Source organism: Nipponia nippon, unplaced genomic scaffold (genome assembly GCF_047370975.1).
Source record: "Nipponia nippon isolate SJK-2023a ecotype South Korea unplaced genomic scaffold, ASM4737097v1 scaffold_3, whole genome shotgun sequence".
Taxonomy (NCBI): domain Eukaryota; kingdom Metazoa; phylum Chordata; class Aves; order Pelecaniformes; family Threskiornithidae; genus Nipponia; species Nipponia nippon.
Genome location: NW_028262347.1, coordinates 87,139,698 through 87,153,317, shown reverse-complemented (window position 1 = coordinate 87,153,317; position 13,620 = coordinate 87,139,698). Strand labels below are relative to the sequence as shown.

The 13,620-nt window shown below is 39.0% G+C and overlaps 1 protein-coding gene across 4 annotated transcripts in view; it reads left to right on the top strand.

The window, feature by feature from the left end:
• Positions 1–13,620, top strand: part of PCDH15 (protocadherin related 15) — an 853,821-nt gene that overhangs the window by 679,383 nt on the left and 160,818 nt on the right. For all 4 annotated transcript variants that reach the window (XM_087765707.1, XM_087765706.1, XM_087765705.1 and 1 more), the window contains one exon: positions 5,861–5,954. In XM_087765707.1, the coding sequence (XP_087621833.1) occupies positions 5,861–5,954 (94 nt within the window). The remainder of the gene's footprint in view (positions 1–5,860; positions 5,955–13,620) is intronic.

The window sequence follows — 13,620 nt, the reverse complement described above, 5'->3', positions numbered from 1 at the left end:
CCATTTAAAAGAGTGACCACAGATTAATTAAAAACCTTATACTTGTCAGCTCTTGAATAATGACAGGGACAATTTTTGGTTTAGTTTCCTGCCTTCAAGCATTTTAGTCTGTAGTGGAAAGTCTTTTGAGCATTGTTTTAAAATCTCTTTTCCTTAAAATGAATACCAACTTAGAGTTAGGAAGAGAAGGTACATTATGAAATCATAAGCACCAGGTAGGTCTGTGCCTGTCCCAGCACTCCCTTGTTTATTTTACCCAAGCAGCTGTTATTTACACTCCAAAGTATCTTTTTTTTCTTTGAAGGAAGAAGGGAGGGTAGTGAGCTGACTTTTCCCATGATAGATGATGGGACAAAAGTAACCCGGGGCTTATTTGTTCATGGTGTGGGTATAATTGCAAAAAATTGTTCTAATTCGGTGTGAGGGAGAGATTGTACTGAAACAGGTCTGTATATTCTGAGTAAGCTCTAGGTTACTCACCATGATAAATCTCCTGTATATGGAGAATCAAATCACTTATGAAACAATGTGAAAAAAAGCCTTGAAGATCCCAAGAGATGCTGATGCTGTTATCCACCAAGACTGATGAGCCCTCTAGTAATACATACTTGTCACACAAGGAAAGGGACAGCTTACAAAGAGGAGACTGTTTCACTGAGGTGGCAAGAGCAGGAAACGATGTTGGGCTGCTGGTTTTATTCATTGCTTAGGGCTAGCGTTTTCAGTGCAAATCAGGGAAGGTGTGCTTTGTTCATCAGCTCAGAGGGAGCGCTAGGAGTCATAATTCCAGCACAGATTTGTAGGGTTTTCTGCACAAGCAATGCTAGCAAGCCTCCCCTTAACATAGAGAAATTTGGTCTGACCTACTGCTCTGTGACTTTTAGAACTTGAATAATGAGGAGTGTGCCTGGCTACATGAGAGATGCTCCGAAGGGGGGTTACTCAGTGGGTAGTTGTTTTGTATAGTTCATGCTTATCAAAGCGCTGTTCACATCGCACCATAAAAATCCTGATAGTTCCCCATACTAGAAGAACTTCTAAAAAGTGTGCAAATTTAGGTCAACTTCTGGACTGCCAAGCCCGTGGCATTGAAGGTATTCTAGAAGTCAGATCCTAGGCAGCTCCTGTATTGTCCAGCTTTGGATGTAAACAGTGTGGCAATACACAGAAGCCAAGCCGTTAAAGGTGGCATGTGAATTCACAGCTGCGAATTCAGTCTGAAGACAAATAAGAAGTCTCTGGCATGCTCTCTGAAGGCTGCAGGCACAGCACACCCCGATGTGTCCAAGGGCAGGGTTGCACCAGCTGCAGGTGTCACCTCCCAGGGCCCATCAGGGGTGGGTGGAGTCCTCTGTCCCCACCAGGCCTCTGGGGCAGCCTGACACCCCCCCAACACCCCCCCGCCCCGCAGCCTTGCATCCCCCCTACATGGATCTGAGCACGTTGAGGGTTTCAGCACAAACTCAAGCGTGTGTTTGTCTTTTTGATCTGTTGCCTCTTGGTAAAAAGGAGAACTCTTTGAAGTGTTTTCTCCTTCCTGCTCTCCTTGCATCTGTTTTCTTGGAAATTGTTTGTGCAAAGTTTTCTTCAGTCTTTTGCATGTGTTTTCTGGATGCTGAAATGTCTTGATAGGAGATTAAAGTAGGATTAATATTAAACAAAGCATATAGTTAATGTGAGTGGCATATTAAGGCTACAGGAATTTATCTCAATGTTACATAAATACATTTATAGATACTTCAAGGCCAAGGCAGAGACCATGAACATGCTTCTCTCTCTTCCTTTTTCTCATCTGGATTATTTTCTTGCATCCTGGAGCATGTCAGTTAATCCCTATGTAATTCCCTAACTGGCGGCATGAGTACTGAATATTACCAGTTTTTACATGTGCCTACTAGATCACTTTTATCCTCAATCTCAGGATTGTGAGATGGTTTTGTTCTTTCTTCTTTGGCAATACAGCCTGAGCACGATCTGTAGTGATTTGGTACGTCCTTATGTTCCCCAGGGAAAGTGATGATTAAAAGCTGGAGTATTAAATGAATGCGACTGCATCTGAATCCTTGAGTAAAACATGGGAGTTTTTATAAATTAGCCTGTCTCTTGAATGATGTTCATCTGTTGAAATGGAGACGGTAGATTGCAATTGTTTAAGCCGTAGGAAGGAGGAGATAAAAAAGGTGGTATGATAGTGTAAATGTGTTAATAAGAAACTTAAATGGATACATGCAGCTAAAGGTCAGTGTTAGTAAAGCAGTATTTGTTGTCAATATTTTATTCTTAGCTCCACGTTTGTTTTTTTTAAATTAATACTTTACCACATAAGTGTTTTATGTTTTATTCACTGTTCTTTCAAAAAAAATTCATCTGTTCATATTTTATTGCAGTGTCTTGAACCAATGCTGAAAAATACGTATGATCTATTATGATAGCTAATTGATTTGCAAAAACACTTGGAAATAAGAGAATTGTTAAAACAAAGAGCATGGCTTAGCATTTCGTGTCAGTTAATAATATATCTGACTTTCCTACAGCCCTCAAAGAAAGTTAATGCCTTTCTCAGAAGCGTCACTACTGTTTCAACATCTGCTCTTTATAAATTATAAAAAGTTTAGTTTAAAAATTAAATGGCCTTTAGTAATGTAACAATAACATTAATTGAGCTCAGTTGAATGTTCCTCAGCAGAAGACCGTACATGAGACTGAAAGCAAAAAATGAGATACGCACACAAATTGCAGGATAGGTTGCTGGAAATCCCACCTTTTCACTCATTGCCTTCTTGTGGGCCATGTAGGTGGTATGCAAAGCTAAGAATTTACTGTTAGCCTAATTAAAGTCTTAATAGTCTAATCAAACGATTATTAGTTGCCCAGTTATGACACTAATGCAAATAGCTAAAATTGCATATGTATGTATGTTCTAGTATGTCTATATATATGTTAATATAAAATGTATGATGTAATTTATTATGTATATATATAATTTTAACATTTATATAGGTATAATCATATAGACGTATATATACACGTATTTCAATGATATATAGCTATATATATTTTTATATAGTGATATATTATGATAGCTATATATAGCTACATATATTTAGATTACTAGATGTATGACCATATAGAGAAAAACATATATAAATATGTACACAAACTTTCTAAGGTCTTTCTCTTGCTCTCGTGTTACACTTTACCCTTTCACTTTCCCTTTGGGCCCTCAGGGCAGTAATTTCCTCTGGAGCAGGGGTCTATGCTGAGTCTTTCAGCATCTGAAGTCCTGCCCGGGGAGGAGGAGTATGATGCTGACGGTTTCATTGTCCTCACCCTAGGATCCATTTCAAGTCATTTTATGTTTGTTAATATGCTCTGTACCACACTTTTTTTCCCCATCTGTATGCAAGTCTAGCTTACATCTGAACTTACTGCATGTGGTGTGCTTTACGTATGTGGGTACTTGTTTATTATTCTCTTCGTGACCCCAAACTGGTTTTGGGCAGCTCCTAAGGTTGTGTTTCCTTATCAGCAGTAGGCCACTGGTGAGGTGTTTGTAGCCCAGGGGCTCTGGTGTCATCCTCTGCCTGAACTTTCACTACGCTAGAGCCCATGCCTGTATTGCTCCGTACGTAGTTCAGTCTCCATACAATAACCACATTATAGCTACCTATTAGTTACAAAAAATGTATATAAAAATAGGCATCATGCTACAAAATTGTAGAAAAGTAAGCAAAAGCTAAAACAACATTGGTGTCAGGTACCTGCTCATTAGATAATTGCTGTTTAAAGGTAAAACCAACCTCTGAGCAGGCCAAGGCAAGTCTATGCAAAGAAACATGACAGGTCCTGAGGCCCTATTGTAGCTTGGCACAAGACATGTCAGCTCCATATTTACTGGGTTACAAAGCTACACGCAATGTTCCTGTGTCCCATTGTTTTTTACCAACCTTCAAAAAGTATTTTAGGTATAATGAAGTTGCTAGCTTTTCCTTTTTTTGACGAAGCTAAACATGACACGTGCCTATGTGTTAGTTGTGTAGCAATGAAGCAGATTGAACGTAGCAGCTCCTGAAATATTCTTTTCTTTGATTACTGAGCTTGGATATTATTTTACCTACTAACCTTTCAGTCCTAGGGGAGAGCTATGCTCCCACTCAGTTTCTCCACCTATTTCTGTAGTATTTATTTGGAGAAACTGCTTGCACTAACAGCTTGCCAGTAAGTGTTGGTATTTGTCTCTGCTGAAAACAATGGTGGAAAAAGTCTTGGCCTGGAACCAGTTTGTTGAGGTCTTCTCTGAGAGTAAGGAATCACAGCAGAAACTCTGCAGAAATTTATAGTCTAGGGAAAAAAACATCATTAGGTACAGATTATATACACCCAAGCGTTTTGGAGAAGTACAGCTAATGAGACCTCATAGTTTGGTGAGACTTTTCAGTTTGGCTTTGGCTTTTGTTGATTGTTTTAATAAAACCTCTTTCTGAACAAGTAGCTGTTCAGGTTCTAGGTCATGAACATAAAATGTAGGTTCAACCAGTAAAATTTATAGTTGCACCTGACAAATGCTTGTGTCCGATATGTTCATTAAAAATGGAATAACACATGGAAAGTCACAGCACAGCAAGAACCCAGCCCGTGTGGATTTTGCACTGCAAAATCGTGTGTTGTTACACTTTTCTTAAAATGTTACAAGCTGACTGTGACATGTTTGGTGGAGCTTGATGGGAGAAGCTGTTTAGCCATGCAACAAGAGGATAAATGTCATCCCGGCTCCATGTTTGTTGGTGCATATTTATTAAATAGATTGGATTGGGTGGTACTTAACAGAGATCTCGATTTGTTACACACTTGACCATGTTCCAGTAGACACCAAAATCCTGTAAATGAAATGCAGAGCTTTAGCGCTGGTCACAGAAGTACCGCTTGTGCCAGTTCAGTTAAGCAGAGTTTAGCTTGCTTAAGGATTGACAGGATTGTCAACTCAACGGTACGTCTCTGATGCTTCCGAATATAAAAGTAATGAGCCCACGGTGGGATCTTGTCTCTGTGTTGCTACAGCACACCTCCAGGTAGCTTCCAGACTTCTGCATGAGGAAATTGGATCATCCTAGAGACAAAATCTAGCTCATTTTATTTGTCAGCAGCTACAGGAATTTGCAGTGCTTTCAAACAGCATTTTTGTAAAATTTTGTTTTATTTTTCTCTGTATGTGGCTTCCAAATAGCCCTTCATTCGTCGTCTTTTTTAAATGGGCATCAATAATCACAATATCCTGATTCATTTTCCACAACATTTGTGCCTATGTTAATATTTTGTTATTGGGGAATATGGTATATCTGTGCTTGCACTGAAAGGGCATTAGCTCATTGCAGCACTTTTAGTGCAGTCACGCAACATGCAAGTTAGTAGCCTTTCCCTATAAAACTCTACGGAGCCTCATACTTAAGACTGTGCATGTTGTATTCCCAGAGTTTACTGCTGCAATCCTATCAGGGCTCCTCTGTGATTAATAGACTGCTTGTGATTCTCTCTTCTCATTTATTGTAGCATGCAGCTTTCGAACTAATGAGGGTCTTGTGTTCAGTGTAGGTCTATATCTTTTGTATAATCCTGTAGATCACTAGGTTGTTATTTTAATCCTAAATTATACATGTATTGAAGCGGAAAGGGTTAGAAATTGGCTCATCGTTTTTATTAGTCTTTACCTACACAAAGCATGGTTTTGGTTGTAATAAAGCCTAAAAGCTTATTAACTTGCTCAAAGGGAAACATTTGTGTTACGCAAAGTAGTGGAACAAAAGTGCTTGTAGATATCTTAAAACTGTTGTGATAACGTTTTTTGTTTTTGTTTTATTACTAGTTCTGGACTGCTAGCCTTAGGAAAGCCCTTGGACAGAGAAAGCACTGATCGCTATATTCTGATTGTTACAGCCTCGGATGGCAGACCAGATGGGGTGAGTTTCCTGTGAAAGTTTTAAGAAAATGGGCTATTACGCTATGTAGTTAGGCACTTTAAGTAGTCTAATTGTAGTATCTTTTATATGGGTCTTGATCAAGTATATCTCTAATCTGCAACAATTTTCCTTTATCTCAAAAAGGTTTGTGTAGATAAAGCCTGAATATCACTGGGGTAATGTCCTTTCATACTGAAACAAAGTGACTTTGCTGCTACCTCTGCCTTTTTGTTATTCTTCAACAAATGCAGTCACGGTTTTGCGTTATTCAGATATGTGCATCTTCTTACTATTTCTTCTCTGTGCTATTAAATAACTAGTCTTCCTTCTTACCTTCTCCTAAAGATCAGTTATGTAGGCAGCTATGTTATAGATTTGTACTTTATCTAGTCAAATGCATTGAACTTTTTTTCAGAATTGACAGGTGAAAGCACTGTTCAGCTTCAATTTTTTTAAGCTCTGAGGAAAAATCTGAAAAAGTGCCCATGCCACTTCTCTTAAAAAATAAAACTTTTTTATCGGGAGGTATTTCCAAGTCTTCTATGTTTGCATTGGTCAGGCGTGCAGTGATCCTGCAATCAAACCAACAAAATATTGCTCACATTTGTGTTTAGTATAAGAAAATTGCGATTTTGAATTTTCATAATAAAAAATGGAGGGCTATTTAAGCATATGTATTTATTTATCAAGCAGAGGCAATGTAATTAGGTTTTCTAAAAGTTTGCAGCGATCCCAACAGGGAGAATTTACTGCAGTTGGATTGTGCAAGGTACATGGGAGTGCTGCAGTTCTGCTATGGACTTGTGCCATGGAATAATAGGACAGATGGAAGAAAAGTCTCTAAGTATCTGACCTTCAAATTACAGTATATAAGGGCAGATGTAAAATAATATATCTGCATTATCTGAGCTATTCTAGGAGGCAGTGTTCACCTTTGAGATTGAAACACTGAAATCTTTGACAGTTTGCTAAGGAGCAATCATGAAAGCTCTGTGGTTTGGACCCTTGCTCATCCTGTCTTCACTGCAGCAGAAGAAAAGCTTATGTATTGTCTCTTTGGCATGCTCTTTTCCCTATTTTAGCTTCTTCAGCTTATAAGATTTGCGTTCCTGCTCAGTATTTACTCAGAATTTTTTTTCCCCAAAGTATTGAGAAAATTTTAGACCCTTTATGCAATTCTATGGCAATATGGAGTAACTACAACAGAGCCTACACCTTTTCCATTAAAGATCTGGTTACAGTTATCGTCAGTAATTCATCTTAATATTTGTAATTTTGTTACTTGTGAACTACTCTCCTTTCTGGATAGCTACGAGTTCAACTGTTGTAATCTCTAACTTCCAGCTGGGAAATCTGAAGATTTAAATAAGACTTGTGTTCTGTTTCAGACTATGTTATGCTGCTCATATACTATCTGGGGCATAGAAAGGCTACTGAAAAGATATTTCTTCTTCCTTCAATCTAGAGATTCATTCTCTTTGTCCTGGAACTTAACTGGACGTCTGATCCATTTTAACACTCAGAAGATAATAGTTGCTTTTTTAATAGATAACTGGTTAATCACAGCATGCTGCTTAACATAAAATAGTTGTACATAAGATGAGATATGGCTTTTGAAGCTCAACTGTGTAAAAACCACCAAAAATAAACTGTGGAGGGCTTCACTAGTACTGTCTCTGAACTGCGCTGGTGTAGGGTGGCCTATGTGTTGCACCAGAAGTCATTGATACTTAAGTCTGTGAGCAGTTCAGTAGCCAAGCTGGAGCAAGTAGCAGCCATGCTGTTGGAGGAATGGACTGTCCTTTTATTCTTCATGCATCACCTAGCCCAGTGAAGACAGGGTGTGATAATACAAATAAGAATAGTGGCATTCTCCAAAGTAATTGTAATGATATGCAAATTTCAAGGATTTTTTTAGGGTTTTTTTGGTTTTTTGTTTGTTTGTTTGTTTGTTTTAAGAGGAAATATCAAGAGTATCCCACAAGGAAATCAGATAATTAGAGCCCAAAGAACTGTTGTAACATCAATGAAAGGTATTTATGATTTCCCAACGCTGGCATACATCTCATCATTTCTCAGTAGGCATAACAGTTCTTACTAATAGAGCAGTCACTTCACAAGCAGAAAGATGAGCAAAACAACAGCAGGTTGCTTGACTCTCTGGTACTGAATGCTCTTGATGGATGGTGGTGTTATGGTGGTGTTGCTATAACAACAACGTACACTTAAAAAAAAAACTCCACTCCCCTGCTATCTCATTATCTGCTTTCCTTCCTCAATACCATATGTTTTTTTCCTGGAAATTTTGTATCTGCAGGTGTGTGTTAATTGTTCTCACAGCGAAATGCGGTCACACTTTTTAGCTTGTGCGTGTTCTCTTTACTGCTGCTTGGTTTAGAGTCTTCATCACTCTCTCTTACCTGGCTGTAGCTGTTTTCTTCTGATACTTTGTGCCAGTGGTGGAGCACCTTTCTTCTTAAAATTGTCCAGCAGCATGGCTTACTTGACAAGCTGACTTGACTGTTCTTGCACCCTAAGCTTCAGGTGACAGTACATGAAACAAAAGGGTTAGGAGTTGGCTGGGCTTGCTGGTATCACAAATGAGACTGTATAAGTCTCTCGGCTTTTATTTTACAAACAAATAGATGAAACAAGGCAGCTCAGCCCATTAAATCTCCATGCCAGGAAACAGTGGGTTTGACTAATTTGCAAGGTATCCTTGTGTCTTTGCACAATTTCTTTGGTTTGCAGCTCTTTTGGACTTACTCTCTTCTATTTGGCAGGCTCCTCCTGGGTCAGAGACTCATTTAAAGTTGCTAGGTGGTAACATGACAAACTGTTCTAAGCACATGAATGCTTGTTTCAACAAGTCAGTGAAATTTCATGGAGGACCTTTTCTTTTTAACTAGTTTAGATCAGAAAGCAATGATGTCGAGGACATGGTTTAGTGGTGGACTTGGCAGTGATGGGTTAATGGTTGGACTCGATGATCTTAAGGGTCTTTTCCAACCTTAATGATTCTATGTCTCCTTAGGAAAAAAATTATTCTTACAAGTACAAAACTACTTCTCCCCAAACTAATTCACCTGCTGCTTCTCATCAAGGTTTGCTTTTTTGAATGATTCTATTAGTGCCTACAGAAAACCGGTCATCTGACTGAAGAACATGTTTCAGTTTCTCTAAAATCACAAAGTTAATTCCACAGGCAGGTGCAACTTAATTTAAATGACATTAACATATTTTAGCTAGTAACATATAAAAATTGGTTTCCTTCCATCCAACAGTGGGCTGTTTGAAACTACCCATTAGTGTCAAATATACTTAGAGTAATCTTTTATATTCTGTACAACCTTTTCTGTATTTGCTTGTTTCTTTAAAATTTGAAAGGAATTTAAAGGGAAAAGACTTTATTAGTGTGTTCAGGGGGAGGGGGTTGTTGTTGTTTGGGGGTTTTGTTTGTTTGGTTGGTTTTTTTTAACTGGAACTTTCCTTGTCAGTTACAACATGAAAATTTGGCATCTGTGCATTTTTGTGGTTAGGATGTATGAATAACAGTCACAGGATCACAGGATAATTCAGGTTGCATGGGATTTCAAGAGGTGATGTAGTTTGAGCCTGTCCTCAAGCATGATCAGCTATGGTTGCACTGACAATTTAGCTGTGGAACAGGTTGTTTAATTCATAGCCTTCAAATATAAAGATGCATGAAAAGCCATGTTAGTACCCTTACATAGTGGAAAAAATAAAACATTTTTATTGATGTTTCATACTTATCTGAGAAAGTTCAGTCTTTGTAATTTCAGCCAGTGAATTTGCTTCAGAAATTGTGAACAGTACTCAAGATGTTTCAGTATCGATAATATTTTTCATCTAAATTCTGTTGTGAACAAAGATTTTTAGCTATTATAACATAGATTTCAAAGGGGCATAAGTTCAGCTAATTTAATTTTTAAATAATAGTGTATAAAATACTGCATTTTAGATGGAATACTTCAGATGGGAAATGTTGCTATGCTTTGAAATTGTTGAAGCTTTCAGAAAGAAATTTATCCCATGCTGCTTTAAAAGTTGGCTGTCTCAAGGTGAAGACTCTGTTGTCTGTTCAACATGGTTCTCATAAAACTAAGAATGTTTTTCTCCATAGAGATAAGTAAGGCTCGTTAAGTAGGTGAAGCCTGTATTTCAGTATTGACTCAGCTGTCTCTGGGATCGGCTCACCTGAGGCAAACAGAAAGAAAGGGCCAGAAAGATTCATTATCTTTCCTACCTTTAACACTGGTCCAGTTCACACACCGATTGCCATCTCCAGCCCTGACAGGGTCATCTTTGGCCCAGGGAGACATGCCAAAATGGATCTTTCCACTTCTAGTATCTCCAGGAGTTTGGAAGTCAACACGTGGGGCAGCAGGACTCTTCCCGCACAGGATCACAGTTCTGCTTGGGGTACAACAGCCCTAGCACCAGTCTCCTGGGGAGCAACATTTCCTCTGGGTGCCTTTCCCATAATCATGGTGGTACGAACCATGACCTTTCTACACCCACAAGTTACTGGATTCCTGACCTTCTAGGGGCTGCAGCTCTGCCCCCCGCAGCTGTGTGCCCTGCCTGCTTCACTCTGCTGTAAACCCCATGGGATATTGGACTAGTACACAGTATGCAATATGGTATCAGCCCTCCTTTTCATCTCCAGTGTTCTCAGTCAAAACTAACTGTTCCCCATCATCATCTCTGAAGTCCATTGAACACATTTTTGTGCTTGAAAAGTCTGTGGTCCTGCACACCTTAAATTTTTGGTGTTTTAATGGTATTTTTTTTCCTGCTCCTTTCTCTAAGTCATTAATGAAAGAGTCTAAAAGACTTTTAACAATGTTGCTATGGTACTAAGTAGTTGAGGTTTCTGTATTCTAAGCCCTGAGGCTTATTTAACTGCCTAATGTTGTGTGGTGACAGTCATGTTGACGCCTTTTGACTTTTGGGGACTGCTTATTCCATCAAAATTAATACAGACTTACTTATGCCTTCACCAAGCAATACGGCTTTCCATTTAGCAGTGTGGCCTGGCTGACACCGTTTCATCACTTTTGCATGCCTTATAATGCTCTTGGTTTTTTAAAATGCTCGACTATGCTTCCCAAGTTATTGTTGTGCTGATTTATAACCCGGAGCATTAACAGGCTTGTGGTTTTTCTCCGACCTTGGAATAACATGACCTACCACCCGTCACTGTTAACAATACGACACAACAAACAATTAAGTATGCATTAATTGAGTAGTCAGGAAAATATTTTTTATTTCCTTAGTAATGAGACTTAGTTGTAGACTGGCAGAAGAAGGACGTGCAAATAAAAAACTATATCAAGCTCAAATTGTCTTCACAAACTGTGGTATGTTTGGATGGGATTTCAAGGCAAGAATTCATGTCTTTGCATTTCAGAGGGAGAGTTAGAAATAAATATGCATAACTTAGAAGAAAGAAAAAGCCTTCTCTGCTATTTATTTTTGGCTTGTGCGAGTGTGTATGTGTCAGTTCATTTATATAGATAAACCAGGAAGCTCCATTGTATTGTCTTACTGTGTATTGTGTGATTTAAGCAGAATTCAAACCTCCAAATACAAATGTCTCATCCTGAAAATATTCACCCAGCACTTCAGAAATGTGTTTCTGCCCAAGTCTTGGCAAAACAGAGCAGCTTAGTGCCTAGTTTACAAAGCCATTTGGGAGTTAGTAATTAGGTATTCTTAAAAATTGTCAGTCATCCCGGGGGTGTTCTCAACCTCCCAGGGAGCTACAGCCTTCCTTTTTAATATGGCAGAAGGAGAGCAACAGCATTGATGTCCCTTGTCACGCTCACTTTGTGGTACCCAGCAAATACCAATGGGGGTTCAGATTCTCTTGTATGTCTTAGAAGACTCAACGTTTACTTAACCTGTTTTCCCAGAGTGTGTCTTAACGACCAGGCCACTAAACTACTTTGGTAGTCCAGAAATAGCTGTTGTCCACCTCCTCTTTTGAAGTTCTGCTGTTCAGAGATTCACTGGATAGGAAAGAACAGAGGCGGCCTTTCTCTGGGAGGGTTTCTCTGAAAGCCATGAATCCAGTATCTTGCTGGTTAATCTTGGACTGTGCCCATTTCTTCTGCAATGAACACTTCATGAAAAAATCAGAATCATTTTAGCATTGCAGCCCCCAAAACGGGTTTGGGGCCACGTTTCCTGAGGAGATAGAGGCACCATCAGGCGACCCTTAGAAAGGCATCTGAGAGAGAGCTGTTTTCTTGGTGGTCTGGGCTGGCCCAGAGCAGCTGGGTGCCGAATGCAGGGATTGAATTGGCATTTTTGAAGACATTTTAAGTCTTTTTTGTGCTTTCTATATGTGGTTTCGGGTACCTAGCACTGGATTCCAGATTGCACTCTGATGTCTGATGCATAAAAGTGAGGCACTGCAATGTTTAACCTTTAAGTGTGGCTAAAATGTTCATGGGTTTGCACTGTACTCAGTACAGGAGCTTAAATCAGTAGGGCTTAGAATTTAGAAACACCGAAAAACGTATTCCTGGCTACAGCATGCAGAAGTATGGTGTTTGTAGAAAGTCATGGTAGTCTCTCTGCCACAGCAATGCCCTCAGAAGGACCAACCGTTGAGAACTAGTGTTTGCTCACCTGATGGTCTAGTTGAATAATTGCCACAGGCTGTAAATGAAAGTAGAATAAATACCGTTGTATTCTCAATCCTAGACAAAGATGTGTCGGAGCGGGGCAGCCTAACAGTCTCTCAGTCCCAGGGGCCTTGAGGCACGCTGGAGTGCTTTGTGTAAACACAGATACCATGCCATATTCCTCCTTACTCTCTCGTTCTTGATCAGAGCAGGCCAGCGTTTCAAGTGGGTGTTTCAGTCACTGCGTGAGCCATAAGTAGCCTTATTTCAGTGCACTGTGTTTCATCATGTAAGTTAGACTTGGTTATTTCAGTCATCTTAGAAGACCATTAATAATTTAGAGCATCTGTCTCCCATGACACTTGAATTAATTACATTCCTTAGAGCAAACAGGTAGCACTAGATCAAGGTAATTTAGACAAAGATTTACTATTTGAATAGCATACAGAGAATTAATTAATTACAGTAAATTTTCTGTCACTCCTGTAAATATTACCTGTATCTGCTCCACATCAGTTCCATTAACTGTCAAGAATAAAGCATGCATTCCTCTTTCAGTAAATACTCATCAAACAGAGATTTTGCATACAAAAAGGCTTGTATTGAAAAAGGCTTCTACTTAACTGACCTTTTTGTAATCAGTAAAACAAGGTTGCCAAAAAAAATAACATCAATGGAATCTGTTCATGCTGTGGAACTTTAATACTACCTTAATGTAGCCCATTTATTTTGATGTATGGGTGCAGTGGGAAGGAACAGTTCTTAAATATATGAAAAGGAACAATATAAGCAGATAAATGATTTTATACTTCCTCCTCTAAAGAACTCCTCAAATGATTTTCTTTCCAACAATGCAAACTGTACCTGAAGAGAAACATTGCCTGTTACTATTTTCCCGACAAGTTATGTACTTTATATGAGAAAGCCTTAAAAATTTCTGCTGATCTGTAAATTTCAGTTTGCATGAGAAGAATGTGTCCGGCCAGATTTCCTCTTCTGTGAGAGAAGTG